Source organism: Hipposideros armiger, unplaced genomic scaffold (assembly GCF_001890085.2).
Source record: "Hipposideros armiger isolate ML-2016 unplaced genomic scaffold, ASM189008v1 scaffold_406, whole genome shotgun sequence".
Taxonomy (NCBI): Eukaryota; Metazoa; Chordata; class Mammalia; order Chiroptera; family Hipposideridae; genus Hipposideros; species Hipposideros armiger.
This window is the reverse complement of record NW_017731756.1, coordinates 1,482,646-1,510,487: the sequence shown is the minus strand read 5'-3', so window position 1 is coordinate 1,510,487 and position 27,842 is coordinate 1,482,646. Positions and strand designations below refer to the sequence as shown.

Below are 27,842 nucleotides of genomic sequence, written 5' to 3'. Positions count from 1 at the left end.
AAGCTTGGTAGGAAGTGTAGCGATTTAGCATTTTTGCAAATCTCATTAACATCTGTCTTAATAAAAGACAGTTTCTCATAACTGCTTCTGCACTTATTCTATTGTAATATGTTGTTTTAGATTAAAAGTATGTAAAGAAAATATGGCTTCCCACAAAGATGTAGTTGGAAAAGGAAGGACCTTTGAATCCCTTAAAGGGTCACAGTGGCCCCTAAGTTTTGAGAATCACTGACTGACCTAGGTAATAATTCCGAAATGTTCTTCTTTTCTAGCTTTTTTGGAGTTCTATTAAAATCATTGAGGATTTGGTGACTCCAAACCTTTTTGAAAGGGTTTTAAATTATTAATAATGTTTATATTTGAGTAGCCTCTTCTGGTTTCCAAAGTGGCTTTATATACTATTTCTTAGTTCATTCTCAAAACAGAACTAAGAATTATCAGGGCAGGTATGGGCTAACCATACTTCATCAAGGGAGTATTTTGTGGATTTTGGTCAGGAGAAAGGAAGCACAAATCTCAGAGCTTTGCTAAAACTTCCCTAGTTCATCTGGCTTATGGCAAAGCCATGTGAAAAAGGGAATTTTATGGATTTTTCTCCCTAACCCACAGTAATTTTGAAATGACAAAGTGGAAAATTCCTTTTAATATGTGATTTAGGTCAGGTTTGCCAAGCAGTGAAACTGCCTCCCTTCCTCCTTTTCTCCTTTCTTGGGGTGATTTTAATTCTATTTTGAAGCCTATTAAGCCTAAACTTGAGTGTTGATTGATACCGGGGTATAAACATGGTACTAAGTTAAGGCAAGGTTACAAACTAGGAATACTGTTCTTTGAAACATTTGGGGGCAGAAGGCCAAGTTGCCCTCCATTGGGGTGAGGTGGAGGTAAAACAAGGTCATATGTGTGAACACCTTTGCTAAAGAAACAGCAAAACTTAGAAACTGATAAGAGACAAGGCAGTTAATCTGTCCATAAAATGTAGACTCTCCTTCCCACCTGCCTCACAGGGAGGTTGTGAAGATCTTGGAGAACGATGGAAGTACCTGTACATGTGGACTGATTCAATGCCGGGTGGTCAGAAGCTGCCCCAGGGGGCCAGACACACAGGCAGAGCTTGTGCTCTGAGTGGTCATCTGAAAAGAAACTGGCCAAATTTCAAAGGATGACTTAGCCAATGACTGCTCCGCTTAGGGGACCTTCTCCACTTGGAGGCCTTCCAGAAACAAAACAGTTCTTTGTGTGAAATTCAGAGGGTCCATTAGAGAATAACTAATTATCTGATTACATGCTTTTCTTGCAAGGTACACAAATCTTGGGACCATTTGTTGGATGCCTCCTGTGTGTGTTTCCAAGTAGAGTGGAATGACTGCGAGGGAGTTACAAGTTGTTGGGCTCATTGTCAGTGGTCACTTGACACCTGCTTTTACTTTTCTCATCTGTAAAGTGTGGCGGTGCCTCTATCACATCTTCTCAAGTGTTTGAAATTGGTACTGTAATCTACTTGTGATTTTGAGCAGGAGGCCTGGATTCTGGTCCTGTAGCTTCCATTAACTTTCATTATTAGCTTTGTGGGGTTGGGCCAGTCACTCCACTTCCATGAACCTCCATTTCATCATCTGTAAAATGATCTTCATAATGGTAAAATTCTTTGATTTTTAAGATATATTTTGTAATATTAGTGTTCAATATTTGCCTTACCAATTAGGTTATAGGACTGAGGAATTTTGGCTGGTTTTAAGAGTTACTTAAGCAGTTGCTTTCAACAGGATGTAACCAAAGGGATAATCTGTGTCCATGCTATGACATGGCATTCAGTTGACATGTGGTTTAGATTCTGTTATCAGAGTGGAGAGAAATTGGCTTTGAGATTCTGACTTATGGATATTTTAATTAAGCTACTTATCAAGCTGTAAACTCGAGCTCCATGGGAGCAATTCTTGACCTCCATCTCTATCCCTAGTGCCTAACAGGTAGTAGGCACTCGCTCATGGTATATTTATCAAAAGGAATGTAAAAAATGTTCAAGAAAAACAGGTTCCAAGCAAGAGGCCCTTTTAGAACCTAAGGTGTTAGGGCAAAGAGATGGGAACAGTTTGAGCTGAGTACTGAAGACCCAAGCAAGAAATTGGCCTTTATAGATAAAATATTTTTATGATCAGATATAATAGAATGTGGTCTTTAGTTCGTAGTGTTTTTTGGTCTTAAGTCTAAGAAAAGGTTGGCAACCTGTGACTTCCTGTCCTTTGTGTGTTACAGCAACATGGCCAATGCCCTTGCCAATGCCACTTGTGAGCGCTGCAGGGGGGGTTTTGCGCCCGCCGAGAAGATTGTAAACAGTAACGGGGAGCTGTACCATGAACAGTGTTTCGTGTGCGCTCAGTGTTTCCAGCAGTTTCCGGAAGGACTTTTCTATGAGGTGAGTCAACTTGGACAGAAGCATAAAGGTACCATTCCCCTTCCCTCCTTTTTTTGAGGCGTTTCTCTTCCCTTTAAATTTCAGTGTCAAAAGATTGCATTGAAGTGCAGGATACAGAGCTCAGTATTTAGTACCTGTCAGGTCAGTGGTGGCTTATGTATGCCCTGACAGACCCTACCATTTATACTGTTCACTTCATCTTCCTATTTTTGAATGCACGGTACCCGTGACTCAGCCTGTCAGACCTGAGCACTTCAGCTCAGCAGACAAATTCTTTCATAAACTTCAGCCACAGTTTTTCTGGCTTCTCCATTCAGGTCCCTACTCGCTTGCTCCCTACACATAGTTCCCTGATTCCTGCCTCTGTGTCTTTCCTCCTTCTCAGAGCACCACTGAATATCTTCTCTAGAGGAAAGGTATCTGTTGCCTACTCCGTGACTTTCGGGCAACAAGTGGGACCTTCCATATGCTTATTTTCTAAAGAGGATCTTGTTTGAAACGAGTGTTTTGGGGAGATGCCCTGCCCACATTTAGCTCTTCTATATGTCTTATAGTCTTTTTCAAATACTTGTTTTTTTTGTGATCCTCTGCTGTTACCCTGTGGTCTACACTTTGTATTCTTGCATTTACTGAAACCCCCTTCTCACAGTAAACGCCCACTTTTGGAACTGGTCTAGGGAGACTGACCTATGCTCTTAATGAAAATAAGATTGGTGTGTGTGTGTGTGTGTGTGTGTGTGTGTGTGTGAGAGAGAGAGAGAGAGAGAGAGGTCACTTTGAGAGCGCTGAATCCTAACCACTAGACCACCAGGGACTCACAAGAGAGGTCAATTTGATAATTTACTTTTACCAACTTACTCCTTACATATTTGTATATGTATGTTATTCATATGTGTATCTATATGATAATATATGTACATAGTATTGTGTTGTAGCTAGAGATGTCTGCTGTTTGATTTCTTCTTTTGCCTAACAGATTTCTTAATTTCCCTGTTTTATAAGCCATTCCTGAGGAAGGAAGGGTTGTTGTTGAAGGTCACTAGTAAGTGGATTGCGGCTCAGACGGCATTTTCCCGTAGAAACAATGCCTCGTGTGAGTCTGGTTCCCAGGCCAGCCATCTGTCCTGGGTACATGAAATATAGAACTTCTGTGGGTATAGCAACTTCACTCTGGGAAACAGCCTTAAGCGTTTTGATTAGGGAACACTATTTTATTCACTGGAACACATTTTGAGCTCCTACTATGTGCTAGAAACACACATTCACTACAACAAAAATGCTAGCATTAGAAACAGGAATTACTTATCTCTGTTCTTTCAGTTCTTCCTGACTCCTTCTTTGGGGAGTGGGAATTTCTTTTTCTGTCAGGGGTGATGCCCTTTAGATGGGAATGGCAAGTGACAGTTGGGGTGGGACCAGAGCAGAAAAGGCACAGTGTCCAACAGCAGAAGGGAAGACGCGGAGAGGGGCTGGCAGGGTTAGCGATCCCCCTGAGGTTGTGGGTGGGTCTGCTATTGGTAATGAAGAGGGTAGCAATTAGATTCTAGAAGAAAAGGAAATCACTAGTGGCTGAGGCAGGGGAAGAGAAACGCAGTGGGGTTTGGGAGGGAGGGCGATACTCAGTTTGTATAAAAAGACCTAAGAACCTGCTTTTATGGAGCCTTGACAGAACACTCTCAGATCTCTGAGTAAGTACAGTGGAGGCGGACCAGGACTGTGGCAAGGAAGGAGGTAAGGCTCTCAAAACACATTTAAGGGAACCCTAGGAACCCAGAGGAAACATTGGTCTTCGTACTTTGTAAACCCCCTTTTTTTCCCATGAGGCCTGGAGAGGTTGAAATGTCATTGATAACATGGCAGATTTGTGACGTGAATGGGATTAGAACCTAGTTAGTCTCCTAATATCCGATATGGTCTACTTCCCCTTACATCGTCTTTTCAAACCTAAGATATTTTTATTGACATGGATAATTATGGCCAAGGCCTTAGAAGACATTCCAGAGGAGCAGTAGAGAAGAGCTCAAAAGACAAAGGCAGACTCTATTTTTTTCAAACATTTTTCTTATCCCTGTGGTCTGCTATTCCCTCTCTATCACTTTCTATTTTTTATATTGTCTGTTTGCCTGCCACCTTGGAATTAATATTGTTAAGCTCGATCACCTCCCAAGCTCCTGGTCCATATTTGGATCCTGTCAACTGCCAAGCCACTTGTGCTTAGTCAGAGGGAAGGCTCTGTAAGAGCCTAGAGTAGGACAGAAAAAAGCATGCCTCACATTTGTCCTCCTGCCCACCCTTCGCTCCTCTTTACTTCTGGACTATAAATACCCTCCCGGGCTTGTCTGATAGTGTTCCAGAAGATGTTACCAACACCCACAATTAGTCTGTTCATGGGCTGTTGTCCAGCTTAAGCTCCCTGGGTTCCTGAAAAAGATTGCTATTTTCAATTATATCCAGCAATAAATTGTTTTCCAGAAAAGGAAGCTTGAAAACTACCTGGTTTGCTTTCCATTTGAGACACAACTCTATGCTGCAGTCTTGGTGGTAATAGCAAATGCGTATTTTCCACTCTATACTTTTGATATGGCCTTTGTCTTTTCACTTAAACACCTCCTTCCCTTATTTCCATAGTCCCTACCCTTTTTTTTAGGACGCTACCCATAAAGGCTAACAGGTGGGTTTTGTGCACTCACTTTCCCTTGAAAATGGGGTCCACTTTTTACTGTGGAACTTCCTGATGTTTTGGATCAGATAGTCAGGACGTTCTTCCCTTTAACCACAAAGGCAAGTCTAGCGTGAGGCTACTGTTTCCTACCCACTCCCTAGGATGTGTCAGGAGATAAGCTGATGGAGCTCAGATGTCTCTGGCTCATCTGTAGCGCCTCCTAAGAGTGAGTTAGCAGCAACCAAGATTATTACCCACATTGGCTCCTACTCAAGATGAATTTGAATCCCACTAGATTATGTGGTTTAAAAAGCGAACTGAAAGTTTTCTCTTAAGATGGTAATCCATCACCACTGAAGAATGTAAGGTGGGATTTAATGATTCTTCTGCTCTGCAGCTTCTGTCATTAATAAGGACTATTTCTTTACCCAAGGTGTGTCTGTTTTTGTTAATTTTTTTATTTTTCGATTATAGTTAACATACAATATTAGTTTTAGATATACAACACAGTAATTAGACATTTATATAATTTACAAAGGGATCACACCAATAAACCCAGTACCCATCTGACACCATACATAGTTATTACAATACTACTGACTATATTCCCCATGCTATACTCTACATCCTCATGTCTATTTTGCAACAACCAATTTGTATCTCTTAATCCCCTTTTCCCTTCACCCATCTCCCCAACCTTCCCTAATCTGGCAACCATCAAAATGTTCTCTGTATCTATGAGCATGTTTCTGTTTTATTTGTTCATTTATCTAGATTCTACATATAAGTGAAATCGTGGCATTTGTCTTTTTCTATCTGACATAACTCCACTCAGCAAAATACCTTCTAGATCCATCCACATTGTTGCAGATGGCAAGATTTCATTCTATTTTATGGCTGAGTGATATTGCATTGTATATGTGTACCACCTCTTCTTTATATTGTACATTCATCCATTGATGGACACACCCAGGCTGCCTCCGTATCTTAGCTATTAAAAATAAGCTGCAATGAACATATGGATGCACTTTTCCCTTCAAAGTAGTGTTTTGGCTTTCTTCAGATAAATACCCAGAAGTGAGATAACTGGGTCCTTCTTTGTCTCTTGTTATATAGCCTTTGTTTTAAAGTCTATTTTGTCTAGTGTAAGTATTGCTATCCCAGCTTTTTTTTTTTTCATTTCCATTTTCATGAACTACTTTTTTCTATCCCTTTACTTTTAGTCTGTATGTGTCTTTCAATCTGAAGTGAGTCTCTTGTAAGCAGCATATGTAAGAGTTTTATTTTCTTATCCCTTAAGCCATTCATTCTTTTGATTAGAGCATTTAATCCATTTACATTTAAAGGAATTGTTAAAATGGCAGGTAAGCTGTGCTAACCTCCTCTCTAGGCCACATCAAAATTACAACTAAACTACAGAACAGACATCACTGAGAACCACTTAAGTCTAGCTGAACAAAAGTCCCATAACTAAGGATATACAGAAGCCACATCAAGGCTGGTCAACTGTAATTTAAAAAATTTTTTTGAATAATTGAAAAAAATAAAATTTCATTTTAACCAAAGAAATGCAATGATGTTTACAAATGAACAGAAAACAAAGTAATTGTTGATAGATATGTAGCTATTGCCATTTTATTATTCATATATATTTTTTCTTCTTCTTCTTAAATAAGCCCCTTTAACATTTCTTATAATACTGGTTTGGTGGTGATGAGCTATTTTAGCTTTTGCTTGTCTGAGAAGCTCTTTATCTGTCTGATTCTAAATGATAGCTTTGCTGGGTAGAATAATCCTGGTTGTAGGTCTTTACTTTTCATGACTTTGAATATTTCCTGCCAATCCCTTTGGGCCTGCAAAGTTTCTGTTGAGAAATCAGCTGACAGTCTTATGGAAGCCCCCTTGTAGGTAACTAACTGCTTTTCTTTTGCTGCTTTTAAGATTCTCTCGTTGTCTTTAACCTTTGGCATTTTAATTATGATGTGTCTTGGTGTGGACCTGTTTGGGTTCATCTTGTTTGGGACACTGCACTTTCTGGGCTTGTATGTCTATTTCCTTCACCAGGTTAGGAAAATTTTCTGTCATTGTTTCATCAAATACGTTTTCAGTTCCTGCTGTCTCTCTTCTCCTTCTGGTCCCCTATGATACAAATGTTAATGTGCTTGATGTTGTCCCAGAGGTCCCTTAAACTATCCTTATCGTTTTTGGATTCTTTTTTCTTTTTGCTGTACTCATTGGGTGTTTTCTAATACGTTATCTTCCAAATCACTGATTTGATCCTCTGCATCATCTAACCTGTTGATTCCTTGTAATGTATTCTTTATTTCATTATTGTATTCTTCACTTCTGACTGGTTCTTTTTTATGTTTTCTATCTCCATTTTTATGTTTCCTATTTCTTTGTTGAAGTTCTCACTGAGATCACTGAGCATCTTTATAACCAATGTTTTGAACTCTTCATCTGGTAAATTGCTTGTCTCTATTTTGCTTAGCTTTTTTTTTTCCCCCCCTGGAGCTTTGTTCTGTTTTTTCATTTGGATCATGTTTGGTTTTTTTTGTTAGTATTTAATGACTATTAGGTACTTAATAAATAAAATAATAAGTATATAGTACTTGTATGGTATAGATTGTAAGATAAGTTGCTAATATACCAACTAGGAACTAGGTAAGACAATTTTTAATGGTAAATATTTGCAGGCTATCCTTCAAAATCTTGGTACTCTTTACCTAGTTCCTATTGTTCATCTCTTGAACATATTTGAGCTTTGTCATGCTTTCATGCAGAACAGCGAATGAAAGAAATGCATTCTTAAGTGGAAACAGGAGATCTTGGTTGTGGGTAGAATCCTGAGCCTTGATGTGTTTTTCAATTCCATATGTGTACCACTGACTTTATGTGTTGGTTCAGGTCAATGTGGTGGTGTGTTTATTTAAAACCTACAGAAAAGTTGAAAGAACAGTACAATGAATGTCATGTACCCTAAGCATCTCCTCTCCCAACACACACACACACCTCACACCCATTTTTTGCCAAACAATTTGGAAGTAAGTTGCAGACAGATGACACTAAATGAAGTTACTTTTAATTTTCTACAACTTTGACATTTGCCTTTGAATATTTGAGAGGATGATTTATGATTTGACTCTCACCTGAGTTATTTTTAAGGGGCAATGGAAGAGCCATAGTTAAGAGATGATTTTTGGGATATTGGAATTACCAAAATGTTCTGTTATTGAGTGACATGTTATATCAAGTTGGGATTTTAATATAATCACTTCATTTCATGAATTAAAAACTCCCCTCTCCCCAGTTCGTTTAAATAATTCACATAATGTTAAACTGTATTTGCAAAAGCAGACATTAAAAGGAAAAGAAAAAGAGCTTAATTCTCTTTCCCTTGAGTATGTGTGCGACTTATTAGACTCACTTCTAAGAGGGATATGGAAAAGGTAAAGTAGTAACTTTGTAGTGCAGAAACCTGGAAGATACCATCTTAGCCAAATGATCATCACAAGTAATAATAAGCCATGTTGATATCATGTACTCCCCAATATGATGCAACAAGTAGAGCATATACCTCTGTGGTATTCTTCTCCAAAACTGTGACTTCAGTCTAACCATGAGACAAACTCATAATAAGAAGCACTCCACAAAATATCTGCCAAGTACCTTTCAAAAATGTCATGCAAGACAGGGCAAGCCTGATGAACTCCACTCACAGTGTGGAGGCGTCTAAGGAGCCTCTCTTTGTCTGACTTCCATGAGATTTTGTGAGTGGTATTTATTCATTCATTGACCTATCCATTCGTTCAGCAAATATTTATAATATTAATTAATCAGTTACAAAGTGCCAAGCACATAGATAGAGGGTGGACTGGTACATGGTGAAAAAGGAACCCAGTAGCACAAGACTAATGTCATCCAATAGAATTACCTCTTAATCTGTGTTCAGATGAGCAATTCTGAAGTAAAGATCACATTGTGTATTAGCAGAGAAGCCAGGGTTACCTTTCAATCATGACTTTAAGTCCTGATAGAAGTTCACAAGATAATTTAAGAATTCTACGTTATATCCTCTATTGCTATACCGAAGAGCGGTAACGTTACAGAGGAAGAAGCTCAGGTCATAGGGCCTGCCAGCCGTGTCCAGCTCCACTGGCACTGGTGAAAGTTATTTAATCTTTCTGAGTTTTGGTTTTATCTAACAAGGGGATAATCACACGTGTCTCATAGGGTTATGAGCTCAAATGAGCATGTAGAGTACCCAGTAAGTTATCCCCTTCCCTTCCTCCACCTCCCAGTACTGCTTTGAGTAAGTAATGTTTGCACACAGTAAACCTGGGTTCCTCATCCTCAGCACAATTGACATTTTGAGCTGGACAATTCATTGTTGTGGGGGCTGTCCTGTACATTGTAGGATGTTTACTAACATCCCTAGTCTCTATCCACTAGATCCCAGTTGTGAGAACCAAAAATATCTCCATACATTGCCAAATATCCTCTAGGGAGCAAAGTGACCCTCAGTTGAGAACCACTGCACTAAACAATGAGGACATTCCTTCAAATAGGTAATGAACTTCACTCTGGTAATAGCGAGTCAATTCTAAATGGGCACGTACCCCAGATTGTTTAGCCAATACCCTATACAAAGCAAAAACCTTCTTATAGTCCTATCTCTAAGAATTTGACTGTAATCAGAGTTAATTCTTGTGCCATAAATTTAATTAGAAAGTATTTCTGGATAGAATTCACATAAGAAAGACGCTAAAGAAAGCCTACACTTTTTTTTTTTTTTTAACTGAGCCATCCTGCCATCTGTTGGCAACTCAGCGGCAGCTCAGCTCAGGCCATGAATTGAACCAGTGACCCTGTTGCTCAGAGCTCGCACTCTTGAGTGAGCTCTTAACCAACTGAGCCACTCGGCAAGCCCTGAAAGCCTACACTTTCTTATTTAAATTGGCCCAAGGGAAAATAAGTATACCATTCTTGGATAGTTCATCATTCATTTAGCAGAAGGCAAGATATATTTTCCGCATAGTAATTAGAACAGGCTCCCGAACTGAAATTCATTTTTCTTTATTCAAATATTATCCTTGTACATTTTAATTTTAAATACATTTTAAATAGTAATGATTATAATTATTCTTTTAAGTTTATTTATATCAGAAGATAGTGATCAGGGTAATAATAAAAACGAAGTGAGCACGTTAAAACCACAAGTGCTACTTCCCACCACTGTCACCACCAAGAGTTGAGGTGCTGCTTCCCATTTGATGGGAGTCTCTCAGAGGTGAGGCTCACCTGGCTTCTCTGGCTTCACATTCCTCACCTTGCCTGGAATATAGTACTTTATACATGAATAAATGCCCTATATTGCTAATTTTCTAAGACTTGTGAATTACATTAACCTTTTTATTTCTGAAATAATTACCTATTAAACCCCTATTATGACCCAGACACTGTACTAGGTGTTTTACAAACTGTTCTTGTTCTTATTCTTTCATTTGATTCTCACATGAATCCTGCAAGTTAAATATTTTTATTCACAATTTACATATGGTCATGACAAGGCTCAGAGACCTTGCCCACAGTTAACTTGTAGGTAAGTAGTCAAATCAGAATTTTAATTCAGGCCCGCTTGTCTCCACAAGCAGTGTTCTCCTCCACTATAATGCCCTGACACTCACTGAAACTGAAATGGTTTCCTAGGAATGATGTTTTACATAACTGATAGGTAATGCTCTGTATATATCCATCACTGCTGCTTCATTCAATCATTCAGTAAATGTTTATGGAACATGTACAATGTATGGCGTGCTGTATAGACCACACTATTGTCCTAGTTCCAGGAGCGAATTCAGTTTTCATAGTGATTTGGGTAGAACTTGATGACAGCTTTCGTGGTTCTTGTCCTCATATTCAGACCAGGAAAATTTAGAGAGCTTGTATAAATGTACGAGTTATATATGATTAGTGATCTTAAATTTGGTATTGTGGTTATCTTCGGAATGAATTCTGTATCCATCAGTGCTGGTTTTCATAAGTTATCATTATTTCCAATCATCCTCCAATACACATGAAAAAATATTTGCAAAATGGCCAAGTCATTGGTGGCATGAGAAGGCTGATTAAATGCTATTTCCAGAAAGAAATACCCATTCAACCCAGAGACCCTAACACCAACTATAATATATAGCCACTATAGTGGTTCCTAAATCTAATTTTGTGATATCTGGGGTTATCTCCAATGAAAGTTATCCTAATTTTTCCCATTAGAAAATGCTTTTGGAAGTGAAATGGAAGCAAGAGTTGCAGAGGGATGTACTTCCAGAGATATTACAAATTGAGGTGGACCGAACCAAGGATTAGGGACTTGGTGTGCACCCTTTTACAGGCTTGGCATAGTACACATTTATGGAGAGGACTCTTTTGTTGATACTTTAGATTTCTTTCTCTCTCCTCAGTTTGAATAGTCCACATGTGTCCTTTTTTTCCCCCTATCACAAAATGCATAACAGGAAAGACCAATATATGATGAGTAATTTAGTGACAAGATGTTTTACAAAGAATTTTCGTCACTCATTTCCTGTTACACTGAATCATAATTACTCAGGAAGGCTGAAACCTGAGAAGGGAAGATTGGTTGGGAGGAAACATTCCAACAAAATGAGGGAGGTGCTTACCTGCTGACTTCAGAGCAATTTATGACAATCCAATATAAATATTGAAGATTTTCAACGTTGGCACTTGACTTGAAATGAGAACATTAGCTACGTTTCTAATTCTGAGCTTTCTTTAAAGCAGCAGAATTCATCCCCCCATCCACCCACCCAAAGAGAATCTTCATAGAACTCCAGAACTTAAAACAGTTAAAATCAGAGTTGTTTAAACAGTACTAATTTGAAACATCAATATTTCTTATAGGATTATTGTATTTTAAACCAGTTTGACATCATAATGTATGGTTACCTAGAAAGGCATTATTTATGGAAGTTTGGTTCTTCCAAATTTATGATTTCTGACTTTTCTTTATTTTACTTCCTATAGTTTTACTTTGGATCAACTTCTGGCCTTTTTCCTAGGCTCAGAGATCAGGCCGTAACTGTGTTTGATCATTTCTACATACTGTAGAAAAGAGGCAGCTTGTTATAGCAAAAAATTAGTTCTACACTTGCAGTTGCCCTCACACTGGGGTAGGCAGACCCTGCAGTATGTGTGGGGTTTGCAGTGTGCATGGTTTCAAGGAACTCAGTTTTTGGATTCTTCTTCCTAATATTGATTTGCCTGATAATATATTTGTATTCACAATAGCACTTACTTCCCCCACTTTACAGAAGAAAGCAATCTCAAACCTTACTGTGATGAATTGCTCCAGGACGCCAATCTGAAGGGACTAGTCCGGGGTTCTTAAACTCACAGGCTTCCAGTCTTTCCCTGCCTCGTGCATTTTCCTGTTAAGGATGAAGCTTGGCTTTAAGAGCTGTGTTGGATGTTCTGTATTCAGATATGTGGTAGATTGGGAGATGTGGGGAGTAGTCAGTGACAACTTGCCATTTAGGACTTTTCTTTTTCGTCCCCTAATTTCAAAAGGACTCATGCTTTTAAAGGGAGAGTCCTGTGAAAGCAAAGCCAAAAGAGCAGTGGTAAGAAATTGTGAACATGGTGGGCCGGCCGAGTGGCGCGATGGTTAAGAACTGGCTTGGGATGCCAGAGGGCCCCGGTACGGATCCCACATATGAGGGCCAGTGACACTGCCCTCTACAGCTAAGATGCTGAACAACAGCTCAACCTGGAGCTGGGCTGCTGTGAGTCGCTGGCGACGGCATAGGCTGCAGCCCCTGTGGCAGTGGGTTGCCATGGGCTACGGTGTGTAGCCGGCAGCCAGCGTGAGCGGCCAGCAGCCGCAGTGAGCGGCCGTCCAGAAGCCGGCGACTGATGTGCCTCGCCCGGGAAGAGCGCAATGATGGTGCCAACTTGGGCCAGTGAAGCAACGTCCTCCACAACTAGACTGAAGAACAAAAAGACAGCAATTTGTCTGTTCCCCTTCCCCCAACTCCCCAGCACTGTTCCCATCCCCCCAATTCCCCAATAAAAATCTTTAAAAAAAAAAAAAAAAAGAAATTGTGAACATGGTGAGTATGTGTTATGAGCCAGAGCAAACCATCAAAACAGAATAGGTCTGTGACTCTCACAAGGCACTGAGAGGTTAAGCAGCTTGCCCAAAGTCACACAGCCTGTCCGTGGATCAGCTGGGATTTAAACTCAGGCAGTCTAGGTCCACGGTCAGTGTTCCTAACTCCTATGATATGCTACCTATTTGAATCATATCTTAAAAGACTTAAACTACAACCAATCTTACTTTTTCCTACCTTCTGCTAACAAATACAGTATATATGCTAACTGCTGGACTCACTTTGTTTTGATTTTTAAAGCAATATATGTCTTTCTCTTTCATTAAATACAGAAGTAAAGTTGATAATTTTTTTTTCTCATTAAACTTTGTTTTAATGGGTCTCAAAATTCTGTGAAGATTTTTGGTCAAGTTGTTTCCATTAAAAAGTACTGATTTTAAAAACTGCCACACACACGGAAAAAACAAATGGTCCACAAAACATTCTGCTTTCCTTCTGAAGGTTTTACGATGCATTGTGATTATTAACCAGTCTTTTACTATTAAAGTTAAATGGCCAACTGAGACAAACAGTTCTGAGATTCGTCCATCACTGATTAAGATTTAGGTGGCAGGTAAAAAGTTGATTATTTCTAACCAAATTAATGGAGTTATTTCTGAGTTTTTATATTTGATTTCTTTTTTAAATTATTACTAAAGACTAAATAAATATCAGATTTCTATACATGTACATAATATACAATAAAGGAACATATCTCACTTTGTAAATAACTTCTACTTTGGACTACACATTATATATAATGCATTACATTATGAGAGTATTGAGTAATAGCACCTTTTTGGGGGGGGGATGGGAACAGTGCTGGGGAATTGGGGGAAAGGGGACAGACAAGTCGCTGTCATTTTATTTTTTTTGTTCTTCAGTCTAGTTGTGGAGGACGTTGCTTCACTGGCCCAAGTTGGCACCATCATTGCGCTCTTCCCAGGCGAGGCAGATCAGTCGCCGGCTTCTGGACGGCCGCTCACGCTGGCTGCTGGCCGCTCACGCTGGCTGCTGGCTGCTGGCTGCTGGCTTCATACGGTAGCCCATGGCAACCCATTGCCACAGGGGCTGCAGCCTATGCTGCCGCGGCGACTCACAGCAGCAGCCCAGCTCCAGGTTGAGCTGCTGTTCAGCATCTTAGCTGTGGAGGGCAGTGTCACTGGCTCTCATATATGGGATCGGAACTGTGGCCCTCTGGCGTCCCAAGCCAGTTCTTAACCATCGTGCCACTCGGCTGGCCCCAGTAATAGCATCTTGATCTTAGGTTTGTAACTTAAAAATCAATTCATTTAAATGTATTGGAGTTTATTCATTTGAATTTTAAAATGAAGTAAGACTTTCTGGCACAAAATAAGTCTGCTTTGGCTGGCTTGCCAGTTAAGCTATTGTAGATATATTCAATAAGTTGAATGAGCTAAATCTGCAGATAATTTTCATAATTAAGAAAATTGAGGTGACAACTGATATATTATTAAAAATGGATTTTAATATTCAAAGAGTATATGATGTTTTTACATATAACTTGTAAGGAGCTCAAAGATTCAAAGGAAGACATTATGTAATTCCCACAATTTCTTTATATGAAAATGTAAAAGCAACCTCCAAAATAGAAAATAAATCTAGAATTTATGTTGATCCCTGACTCTTCTAGTGGTAAGTCATATTTATTCATGGATGCATGAAATAATTATGAGGGAAAAGAGTAGTTCTGCTCATCTCATTAAACTTTTCAATTAAATAATTGAATCGTAAAAAATAAAATTTAACATTTGTAAAATATTTTCATCATTTGTGTACCCATAATCATTTTAATGATAACTTAATCCAGAAGAAAAAGAATGTTACTTTTTAGAGCCTTATGGATTCAGAAAGTCAAACAAATTTTAATTGCAGTGAAGTATGGTAGGGATATCAGTTAAGAGACAGTAGTATAAAAAATATCATATGAGGATAAAACTTCGGGGGAAATGAAAACAGTTCAAGGAAAGAAATGAAGGATGCAAATTTTCCAACTGTTAAATATGAATGTATTTCAATTTTAAAAGGGTTTTGGTCCCATTTAAAAATGTTTAAATTTAAAATATGCTAGAATATTTACCTTTTATAAATATTTAAGCTTACAGTAAAATATATCAACCTTTAAAAATGTGGGATGGGATTTGTATGTATGTGTGTATTTTCTTTCATCAGATTCTTAAAGGTGGAATGTGTGAGCCAAAAAACAATTAAGCATAGTTAGAGGCCAGGTCACCAAACTCTGGAGGCACAGTATTAGTTCTTTCCTGTGCCCACATGTAGATGTATGGAAGGTCCAAAAGTATATCTGCTTTTAAAAATTGTAGTAGAATTATAAATTCTTAGGGCAGAGCCCTTAGTTCAAGCACATCTTTCCTACATGTCTGCATAGAATGATTATATTCATCCTCTGATTATTTCATATTTACAAGATGATGGTACTTTTCTCTTTCAGTTTGAAGGAAGGAAGTACTGCGAACATGATTTTCAGATGCTCTTTGCTCCTTGTTGTCATCAGTGTGGTAAGTTTTACTGCTGAATGCAAAATAAAAAGTAAGTTTCAAAATTATTTAAGTTATTTAACACTACTAAAGTGTCAGTGGTAAAAGGGTTTTGGTGCTCATTGTAAATAGCATTTAGGTAATTTACCAGTCCTCCTTCCTGTTACTAATATTTAACAAACTGGAAGAGGATCAAAACCCAGAGAGAACTGATGTTTAAGGACACCTAGTGTGAAGGTATTTCAGGATGAACTAGGACTTCTGCTAGATGGTCTTTTGAAATGTTCATTTCACCTGTTAATGCAGACTTTACCTCCTTGCTTCTGGCTTTGCCAGGAAAGAGACAGGGAAGCGATCAGTGAGGTGCTTACGGCGCTCTGTGTTACACAAGTGCTGGACTTGTTCACATCTTAGCCACTTCATTGGTTGCTAACAGCTCTACTAGAAGGTGTCTAGAGATTGGAGAAACTGAGTAGAATGTTGTAAAGGCTCAATGAAAGAAGAAATTAAGCATGGGCAACAAGAAAATGTGCTGTGTATTTCAGTTTTCTGTGTCCGTGATGACCAGAAATTACCAAAAGGCAGTCAAGAGAGCCCAGTACATTGTTTGGAAAAGGAAAGCCAGACTCAGAGATGTGGTAAGAGAGCCCAGAAATATAGCTACAGAATCAAAACAAGGGCTCAGATGAAATATAAAACATTGTTCTAATGTAGAGCTTACTGTAGTGGGCACATACAGAAAAGGTCCCTATTTGTGGAAAAAAGTTTAAATGTATTTTTTTGCCTCGTGTTTTTTCCCTTACTGCTTTTAGCAATAAGTTGCCACACTGGACATCCTTTGTGTGTTACTTCCCCATAGGTGAATTCATCATTGGCCGAGTTATCAAAGCCATGAATAACAGCTGGCATCCTGAGTGCTTCCGCTGTGACCTCTGCCAGGAAGTTCTGGCAGATATCGGGTTTGTCAAGAATGCTGGGAGGTAGGAGTTTTTTTTATCCTCATTAGGTGTGGGTGGATCAAGTGACAACTACAAGGTCATTTGTATTTCCTCAAGGGGAAGGTAGAAGGACTCAAGACTGCAGTGTGTTGACTTGTCTGGTGCGTGTTAGGACAGGGTCCTACAATTTCTGGGCAGCAGTGGTCGGCTGCCATATGTGTTACTGGGCCGACCACAGGAGGATGGGTACTTACAATGGAGTTTCTTAAAAGTTAGTCAGATCATTTGGTGGGGAATAAATAACTTTTCATGTAAAAAGCCGTGGCTTGATTCTGCTCTATGAAGTCAGCAGTGATTTCTGAAGAAATGGTTTCTTTCATTTCTTTTCAGAGATATGGGAAGCATATTTCTTTTTATAATAATTGTTATAAAAATAATCTAAGGGAGAACCTTAGGCTTGGAAGTTTCAGTTTCTAAAAATGTTTTGGCTGTTTAGACACCTGTGTCGCCCGTGTCACAATCGTGAGAAAGCCCGGGGCCTCGGAAAATACATCTGCCAGAAGTGCCATGCCATCATCGATGAGCAGCAGCCGCTGATATTCAAGAATGACCCTTACCATCCAGACCACTTCAACTGTGCCAACTGCGGGTACTACAATGCCTTCCTTTTTTAATTGCACAAATGGTGGACATAAAGTATCACATTTATCTAGAATTCGGTGACTCTGATAGACCAAATTATTTTTCCCCAACTTTTAATGTGGAAAATTGTAAACTATACTATAGAAAAATCAAGAGAATCATATGAATAATACCTACCTACTCTTCATCTAGTTTCACCAGTTAACATTTTTGCCACATTTGATTGTGTGTGCAGCACACTTTGTGCTTGTGTGTGTGTGTGCACGTTTTGTGTGTGTGCACATGTACATATACACATACACATGTTAAACTATGCCCAGTGATCTCCAAAAGTGTTTTTCTGATACAGGATCAAAATAAAAAGAAAAGCTTTTCAGTCTTACTTGTGTGTGTGTGTGTGTGTGTGTGTGTGTGTGTGTGTGTGTATAACTTTTACAGTTGTGCATATATATATATGTATATATATATATAACTTTTACAGTTGTAATAATTAGAGTGTTGTCTCAAAATATTTTAAATTACATCTAAAGAGAATCTTTTTTTTTTCTTCAAAAACTCATGATAAATTATTAGGCTGTGGTTTCTGGATCTGCTATCTATTGGGTTGTTGGAAAAGTCATGATGCATTTTTGCAACAAAAAAACATAGAAAAAATACGTCATGACTTTTCTGACAAACCAATAGTATACAAATTTAAAGGAAAAAGACACTTTACCATAATCAGTATGCACTTACATGCTATATTATATAGTAGGGGAAGAGATAAGGTAGGCTAAACAAACCGCTTCGTGGTGTATCTATAGCCACCTCATCTTTTTTGTGATTATCAGTTTGTGCCTCATTTGGTTTTCTTGCCTATCCTCCCTCTGGTGGGATGTTTCTCATTTTTTATTAGCACTTCTAAAGAATTGTTTAAACAGATGAAATTCAAACAAGTCCACTTGGCTAACTGGGGCTATCTTTCATATGTTTATCGACATGTGCAACTGAAAAATAATGGCTTACGCATTTGGAGACGGAAAATTCTGGACAGCTCATTTGTTTATTTCCTATTAACCTATAACTGTCCTTAAAAGCTTGTGACAGTTTAAATAATTATTAGTAAATGGAACTAGTCTCCAAACTCCTCAGTGATTTGAGGAAGATAATATCACTGAGTCTGCCCTCAGTACTGTGACTATTCTGCTCTAGCTTTTGAAGGAAGACAAAAGGACTGTAATGTGATAACAGACAAAGAAATTATAAATATGACCAGTGTGATGGTATGTATCTGGCTTACTGGTACATTTTATCATTCTGTGATATCAATGTTTTGATAGGAAACTAAAACCTATTCAAGCCTATTAATTTAGGTTACTCTGATCACCGAAAAAGAAGTTATAGGAATTGCTATAGGGATGTCTTCAAAAACCTTCTAAAAAGTGTTAGCCACATTGTTGCCTGTCTTTTTCTGTCTGGTGGTATCATTCCGATGGGTATCTTTCTCATGAACAGGAAGGAGCTGACTGCTGATGCCCGGGAGCTGAAGGGAGAACTGTACTGCTTGCCGTGCCATGATAAAATGGGGGTCCCCATCTGTGGCGCTTGTCGACGGCCTATTGAAGGGCGTGTGGTGAATGCCATGGGCAAGCAGTGGCATGTGGAAGTGAGTTCTCACTGGTGCAAGGGAACCAGTACTTTTGAATTTCCATGGTTCAGATGTGTTCGTAAGATTAGGAGATCGTAAAGATTAAATATGGACATCTTAAAGATAACTTTAAACATCTTAAAGATAAAATTAAGAATATAGACTATACACTGCTTTTGTGGTCTGTTCGTAATGATATAGGACATGCTCTTTTGTTATTAAATCTTCTAAAGCCAAGAAGTGTCATGGTCTATGTCCAGCAGGCCTCACTTACAGATGCTGCTAAGATGTTCACCTCTGTTCTCATTCCGTCATGTTTGAATAGGCTGTGTCCTAAAGTAACCTGTAAAAGACACCGAATTAAGACTGGAAGTACTGGATTACCTATGGCCAAATGAAACAGCTACCTCAAAATTTCATGTATCTTCTGTGAGGCTAGTTTAAATGTGGAGTTTTAGTTCATTGAATAATTAAGATATGACAATTCAAAACTGACCTGTAGCAATTTTTTTCCAGCATTTTGTTTGTGCCAAGTGTGAAAAGCCATTTCTTGGACATCGCCATTATGAAAGGAAGGGCCTGGCATATTGTGAAACCCACTATAACCAGGTATTGACTGTACACATTGGATACTAGGTAGACTTTTATGAATTGAAGTTTATCAATATCGTAGCTACAAAAAAATCTCTTGGAAAATGTACATTGGGCTATAGAGATTTGTTTTAACTTTTTATTGGGGAAATAATTTCAGACACACAAAGGTTGTAAAATAAACATAAAGAATATGTATAACCTTTTATTCAGGTTTACCATTTGTCTCATCATTTGCATGTGTTTGCTCTCTATGAAAACACACTTCTGTAAATGCACATACCTTTATACACACACACACACACACACACACATTTTTTTTTCCTGAAGCATTTGATAATTTCATCATGGTCCTTTACCTCTAAATACTTCAATGTACATTTCCTTAGACTAGGGAACTCTCTTAGGTAGCCATAGCTATCAGTATTGATACAACACTTTAGTCTATTTATTCCAATTTTGTCACTTGACCCAGTAATGTCCTTAACAGCATTTTTTTCCACTCCAGTACTGGACTCAGTCTAGGGTTGTCATGTTCCTTTAGTTTCCTTAAATCTGGAACATTTCTAGAGCCTTTTTTGTTTTCGATAGTGATGAAAAGTAAATTATTTGCATCATGAGAAGTAAAAATTAGTCAACAAACATACTCATTTTCTCTAGTAAAGGTAAAAATCTGGAGTTAGAGAGTCAGCTATTTGTTTTTAAGTGGTAATTCTATTAAATGTTTAGTGTTCTACAACTTAGTTCTAACACATCCTGAATTTTTACCACTTTTTTTTTTTCATTTTAGCTATTTGGTGATGTTTGTTTCCATTGCAACCGTGTTATAGAAGGTGATGGTAAGTAACTGAGGGATTTTATATGGCACCATATTGACACAAAAACACTTGAGTAATGTGAAAACTGAAAGAGGTTGATGATTGTTATTGTTTAGAATGTGATCATTAACAGTTACCTTTTCTCTTTCTTTGGCGAATTTCCCAAGTAATTTATAGCAGTGTGATGATACTAGCCTAAGAGTTGGATTTGTTACTCATTTATAATAATTCTGTAGGCCAGTGCCACAGGGTTGTTACAGTAGGAATTGTGGGAAGTGTTCATGGCCAACCCTGAGTCCTGTTTCTCTTTCCTTTCCCTAGAATTATATAACTTGGAAGCTGTGGAGCAGTGTTTATTAGGAACAGTTTAATCTGCTACGGTAGTTAGGAAGAGTCCCTTTAAAACCTTGCAGATGCTAAAACCTGGCAGTTGCCTGTAGACATTTTTAGGACTTACCACCCTTGTACTTGGTAATTAGGCATGGCTGATTGACTGGAACAGAAAGGAAGCAGCTGTGTTTACTAATTGTCGCTAGCATAATTCTGCCAGAAACTTCCTGTCAAAGTTTTAAACATTCCTGTTTTCAGCATTTCATGGTTCTCAGTAGAGAACCTAACTTGGGAAATACTTTCTGAAACAATGTCCACATGCAGTTTGGGAAAGGATTAGTTCAGGGAAAGAATCTTTAGTGCCACTGAAAATAAACCTTCCTCCTACATGGGACAGTTGCCAGGTGAAAGAAGCTGTCAAAGAAAACTCTCAGCTTTGGAAGAAACACTCCTGTGGGCAAACATGTTAATGTCTGGATTTTTCCTTTAATTCTCTATTCTATATTTCTTTGTTGGACCAGTGGCAATAGGGACAGAAAAATAGTGGAAAGTGTGCTGGTAGACAAGCACTGTGCCAAAAAAAGCTCCTCTGAGTGACATAATTCATGTTACATTTTACACTGCATAATCCACGGGAGCGAGAGATGTAAGTTTTGGTGTGAAGACGTGGTACATACCCTTTATGTGCCCCACAGAATAAAGGAAAGGAAAAAAATTTTAAATAAAGGTTGAGAAGGGCAATAATAATCTTCCCTAAGATGAAACCTGCAGTCACAGAAGACATAAATTAAGTGTTTGGTTTGTATGTTTTTAACAATGTAGAAAAAGTAAATTAATAAAATTGATTCAATAAACATTAATTAACACCGCTGAGGTTTTTTAGCTGTGTGATTCTTTTGCAAGAAAACCTCTTGAGAACCTCTTCCAAGTGTCTTGGAAATAGTTTTAATTCTGTTTTGAAGTTGAAAATTTAAGCTCCCCCACTTCTCATACCAGTGTATGTCACCAAATGCCTTTATTCTTCCCGTAGTGGTCTCTGCTCTTAACAAGGCCTGGTGCGTGAACTGTTTTGCCTGTTCTACCTGCAACACTAAATTAACACTCAAGTAAGTCTACAGTTTGCTCCAGTGTGAGTCCTAAGACTGAAAACTTTGGGGTAACATTTTTAGGACATAGAGATTTAAAAGAACTATTTGATTCCTTTTTTTTTCTTCTTGCTATTCAGGCCTTCTGACAGTAAAAGTTCTTCCTTTAATTGTTCCCTCTTCTTCTATTCCTTCTTTGTCCTGCTCAAAGGGATAAGTTTGTTGAAATTGATCTAAAACCAGTCTGCAAACACTGTTATGAGAAAATGCCAGAAGAATTTAAGAGGCGACTTGCCAAACGGGAGAGAGAAGCAAAGGATAAGGACAAGCAGAAAAAGAAAAAGCCAGTCTGTTTGTAAACTTTCCTGTCCCTTCTGTCATCATTTTCACTACTTTCTTCTTTGGTTAGTCCTTTGGAATATTGTTCTGTTTTTGTCTTTTTCTTTTTAAATTTCTTTTGGCATGTATTTGTAGTCACCAGAGATTGAAATACAAGTATTTGTCTTGTGTAGAGTTTGTCCTTTTACATTATAATTTTAATTATAGAGCTTAAATTAATAAGGTTCACACTTAATACCAACTTGTACTTCACTTATTTTCCTTAATCTGCAGATTCCCTCATCTCTTTTTTAAAATCACAATATGGGATAGATTTCGTTCTTTCTTTTTCTTCTTCTTTTTTTTTTTTTAAGGGATTCAGAGGGAAGAATTTCAATCTCTTAATCGATACTGGGAAAAGTTTTAACATATTTTTGTCTGATAATTGCAGCTTGTAAAATCCTGGGGTTTTTTTTTTCTTTGCCTAAAATAATTTAATTGACAAATTCCAAGTGTCTCATGTTCTAAGTTCTATACTAAATCCTTTTAGCATGTTTCAGATCTAAGCAAATACCATGTAATGTATGTAATAAGATATCTACTATCTTTGGTGTATGTATATATATTTTCATTAAATGCCCATATGCTACTGTTAATGAATTCATTTTCTTGATGTTCCCAAACTTTATTCCTAATTTTTATGGGAAATGTTTCGATCTTTGAAATTCTGTAGAATTTCTAGCATGATTGTCCTATTTTTTCCTTTATGGTTAGTTACCATTGTGTTCTGAGCTCTAAGAGTTTTTTTATTTTTTTAGTTTTCATGTTTCCTTCTATAAAGAGGAATTAAAATTAAAATATAAAATTAGAACAATGGTAGGTTTGCTTAGCAATATTCCTGAAAGCAGTGATAATTTATTTCCTTCCTTTAAAAAAATGGCCGTTTTAATACCTTTTGTTCTAAGAAGGCTTTGGGAGTAATTTTTAACTAAGTAGTACTATTTAAGTCAAATTGCCATTTGAAATGTAACATTATTTGAATTACTATCAACGTTAGGATCTCTGAAAAACAGCTAAAAAATAATTCCCATGTGGTGCTTTAAAATAAAAGATTTTTAGGGCCGACCGAATGGCGCGTTGGTTAAGAGCTTACTCAAGAGTGGGAGCTCTGAGCAACAGGGTCGCCGTTTTGATTCCCGGCCCGAGCTGAGCTGCCAACAGGTGGCAGGATGGCTCAACTAAAAAATAAAAATTAAAAAAAAATAAATAAAAGATTTTTCATTGTAAATACATGGTTGAGAATTAACTTTATTAATGTTGTTCTTTAAAATTATATCAGCAGATTTAAACAATTATCATAGATGACAAAGTACCACCAAACTTGTTCCACAAATGCTTCTTAAATATAATTTCACAGAATGAACAAGTTATAAAGTTGTGTATTTACTCAATTCACAATTAAGAACCCTAGATTTCAACAGTAATAAGCTATGTAGTTACCAATTAGAAATGCATTACAGATAGGAGGCCATCTGAAAATTTGTCCTCTCCAGAACTGTTTTACAAATAAATTGTTAATGTGTATTGCTCTAGCTTTTAAAAAGAAGAACTGAGTTCTCCATATAGCTACCATTCACAAAATGTAACCACAAACAGTCTGGTTCATTTGTTTTCATTAAGAGTGATTATAAACTTTTCTATATCTCCCCTACCAATCTTCTTGTCAGACAACCAACCCAAACCCATTATGATTTAAGATTTTTTAAAAGATGAGTTTGTAAGATGATTTTTAAAAGATGAGTTTGTAAGATGATTTTTTGTTGTTGGGGTGGGAGGGAAGCCATTTTATGCCAGGACAGATGAAACCTCATAGCTACGTAATTTAAAATAGTAAGGAAGATTATTTTGCCTTTAATAACGAGAGAATCATTCAAATTACAGAAATATAATTCTTTGCTTTAAATAACTATTCTTTAAAGTGTTCTCGTGGTACTTTAAAATGTGACTGACTTTAGTTACCTAAATTACATTTACATTAGATTTCCTGTATACTTAGCACTGACTAAAATGTAATACACATTCTGTATTACACAGATAGATGTATAAGATCAATTTATAAGGACAATTTTTTTCAAATACAGTAATACCTTGATTTGCGAGCATAATTCGTTCCGGAAACAAACTATTCGTATTGCAAGACATCACTCGTTTACCACATTAAAATGTATTAGAAATGTTTGCTCATCTTGCAGAACACTCCCAAATCAAGTTACTTGCAATCCAGAGTTTTACTGTATTGTGAATTTTTTACATTTACCACATTGACAAGAATTAAGATTAGAATTATAGATTTTTGCTAACACGTCATCCTATAGTATCTGCATTTACTTGAGTAAAACTATTTCACATTATTTATATCTATTTTAAATACCATTTTCACTAATTTTATTTTATTACTATCTTTAGGAATAAATTTGTGGAGTTTGACATGAAACCAGTCTGTAAGAAGTGCTATGAGAAATTTCCGCTGGAGCTGAAGAAAAGACTTAAGAAACTAGCTGAGACCTTAGGAAGGAAATAACTTCCTTTATTTTAGTTTTTCTCTTCTATGCAAAGATAAGAGATTACCAACATTATTGACTTGATCCACTCTTATTTAAACCTATCTCTCAAAATAGTTGAGAGTGAAGAGGACCTATATCAATGATTTTCTTCATCTCCTTTTGCTCATTAAAAAAGAAAAAATCTTCATGTAATCATATTTAATATACAGATGAAATCAAGTTAATAACCCTTACCAATTTATTAAAATGTAGACTATACTTAATAGCAAAAACATGGTCAAATGTTAAATTTTAATTAAGGTCCAAAAAAATTAAATATAACTTTTAAAAATAAAAGTTAGGAGTCAGCTTTTCTATGACTCAGCTAAAAACTATAAACTTGTACTTTGTACTTAAAAGAAAATTAATTCCAGTTGCTGTTGGGGAGGATATAGGGAAGAAAAATAACCAAGAAAAACAAATCTCATAGTATCTTAGTATGTTTATCAAACTGGTAGCTATAAAATGAATATACACATTACTAAGACAAGAAACAAGTGTATTCAGAACTACTTGATTTTGGGTTTTTGTTGTTGTTAAATGCAATAATTATGCTTAGTTTTATATTTTGTTCTCCTTGTGAACTTCTTCCTTCATACAATTACTTAACACAGTAGTTTTAGCTAGCTAATAGTATGCCTTTTTAAATTTTGTGCAAAAAAGTTTAGCCTATGTATTTGAAAATACAGTATACTTTACAATATTGGAAAAAAGTATTTTTAAATGTATTACAGCAATTATGCTTCTAAGCTTAAGGTCAAAGATGTACTCTCAGAATAGGATATGAAATTAAATTTTATGTAGGTTGGAATGTATCACTTAAAAAAGTGAATGTTTATGTATCGGTCATATTGTGTTTATAACCACATTACTATCTATGCTTTATATATAAACTTGCCTTGCCTTAGAAAAACACATACTTTAATCAGGAATTCTGTTTCATATAGTACCAACTAAAAACAAGTGCATTGGTTGAGATTTATAAACTCCATTTACCACGCAGCTATAATTATATATTTTTAAAAATTTTATCTCACTTTTTGGGAAACACATTAAAATTAATTTCTGTCATCTTATTAGAAGAAAATGATGTCTGTATGTATTTCAAGTTTTTCATTTCAAATTTCATAATTGGATTTTATTTGCTATAAGAGGTATAAATGACTCTTAAATTACAAGAGGAATTTTTAAGTGTCAATTTTAGGTCAAAAGTAGTGAATTATCCTACTTTATAAATGATAAAGTTTTATTCTGAAGTTTTGAGACCATTCTTTCTCAATAAACTTGTATGTAAAGCAAATTTTGTGAACATATTTAAATATTGCAGTGTTGTCATTTAAAAAAAAGTTGCCAAGATGGACTTCCAAGGGGAAAATTACTGGTTTTCCCAAAAATTGCTAAAATATTGTTTTGCCATTAAAAATATCACCTCAGGATGGTAGCTACCACTCTGCCATTACAATATTTGTATGTGTGTATTAAAACATTTGTGCATGCACTTTACAAGGTAACTTCTGTTTCAGTTTTCAGATACCTTATAACGAAATACTTTATTTTTTAGTGTTCTTTTAGAGTTCAAAGAATTACAAATGATTGACAATAATCAATATTTATAGTTTAAGACTGCATGTATTCAGAAGTTTAAAACAGTCTTTGCATTTGACAGCACGAATCAAATTCCCTTCGATGTTCCTTTGTCAGCGGATTTATGACCAGCCAATGAAAACCTTGAAAGCATGTATTCAATATTATATTATGGATACAGGCAAAATATTACAGGGTTTGCAGCATAGGGTCTTGATGCTAAATTCTTAAATACCCCTACACTAGAAGTATGGAGCAGAAAAGTAACCATTTACCTTTATTCTTTTATCACTTTGAAGATGCATGGACTGAGCTCAGCTGCTTTGTTTACATATCTTACATAGCCAGGCCTCTTCTGTAGCCACTCACTCTTCTCTTAACATATGAATTAATATTTCCTAGAAGTTCAACCTGTTAAGTCTCTAATACTTTATTTACGGTATTTTATCTAGATACAGTACTTTCTTCTTTAATAGGGCTATCATTCTTTAATAGGGCTATCATTCCCTTACATGTGGGAAAAGAGGAAGAAGTTGAAAAATTTTAAGTAGAATAGAAGACAAACTTGATTTAGTTCATAATATTTTTCGTGGGGCTTTCCTTAGCTGTGGAAAAACTCAGGTTAGTAAGCATCTCTTTGTTTAAAGTCCTGCAAGGCAATTTTAAATAACTCTTACCACATTCCTAAGTGCTCTTTTTCTTACCAAGCCTAATATAACTGGGGAAATGTCTGGATACAAGTAAATCAATCTTTGGATCATGTTCAAAGCCTTATTAACATTGTACCAGATATGCTAGGTCATTTTGCCTCACTTATTTGCCAAAATAGCCATTTCTAAGTTAAAGAAGTTTTGAGGTAGGCTTACAGCATTCTTATTGTATTTCATTTTAGATTGTAAGCTCAATGGCAGGGACACTATATTAATAATTATGTTTTTATATAGCAACCATTGCAGTATACTCTTGGTACTTAATAAATGTTCTAACAATGACCTGTTGTGAATTGTTTAAATTGAGTGGTTTTGAGACATAGAACTGTGAGAAGATAGGACTAATGTTGAAGAATGCCCTTTTGGAAGCAACCCAGGTGTCCATTGATGGGTAAGTGAATGGATTAAAAAAGCATGGTGATACACACACACACACACACACACACACACACACACACACACACACACACAGGAATATTTTTCAGCCAGAAAAAGAAGGAAATCTTGCCATTTGTGACAATATGGATGGACCTTGATGGCATTATGCTAAGTGAAATAAGTCAGATAGAGAAAGATAAATACAGTATGATCTCACTTATATGTGGAATCTTAAAAAAAAACAACAAAAAGAAAACAAGCTTATAGATAACAGAACAGATGATGGTTGCCAGAGGTGGAGGGTAGGGGATGGGCGAAATGTATGAAAGTGGTCAAAAAGTACGAACCTCCAGATATAAAATAAGTCATAGGGATATAACGTATAGCATAGTGACTATAATTATAATAATACTGCATTGCACAGTTGAAAGTTGCTAAGAGAGTAGATCTTAA

General features: G+C 36.8%; 1 protein-coding gene across 7 annotated transcripts in view; it reads left to right on the top strand.

Moving 5' to 3' along the window:
• LIMS1 (LIM zinc finger domain containing 1) overlaps positions 1-27,293 on the top strand; it is a 161,443-nt gene extending 134,150 nt beyond the window's left edge. For 4 of the 7 annotated variants that reach the window (XM_019663836.1, XM_019663837.1, XM_019663834.1 and 1 more), the window contains exons 2-11: positions 2,254-2,413; positions 15,720-15,786; positions 16,625-16,745; positions 17,200-17,352; positions 18,840-18,990; positions 19,489-19,581; positions 20,354-20,402; positions 21,742-21,817; positions 22,008-22,200; positions 24,581-24,665. In XM_019663836.1, the coding sequence (XP_019519381.1) occupies positions 2,254-2,413; positions 15,720-15,786; positions 16,625-16,745; positions 17,200-17,352; positions 18,840-18,990; positions 19,489-19,581; positions 20,354-20,402; positions 21,742-21,817; positions 22,008-22,155 (1,018 nt within the window). In that variant the 3' untranslated portion in view covers positions 22,156-22,200; positions 24,581-24,665. Of the gene's footprint in view, positions 1-2,253; positions 2,414-15,719; positions 15,787-16,624; positions 16,746-17,199; positions 17,353-18,839; positions 18,991-19,488; positions 19,582-20,353; positions 20,403-21,741; positions 21,818-22,007; positions 22,202-24,580 lie in introns of those variants that run through there. The other 3 variants (XM_019663835.1, XM_019663833.1, XM_019663832.1) reach the window with 2 other exon arrangements.
• The last annotated feature ends 549 nt before the right edge of the window (positions 27,294-27,842 follow it).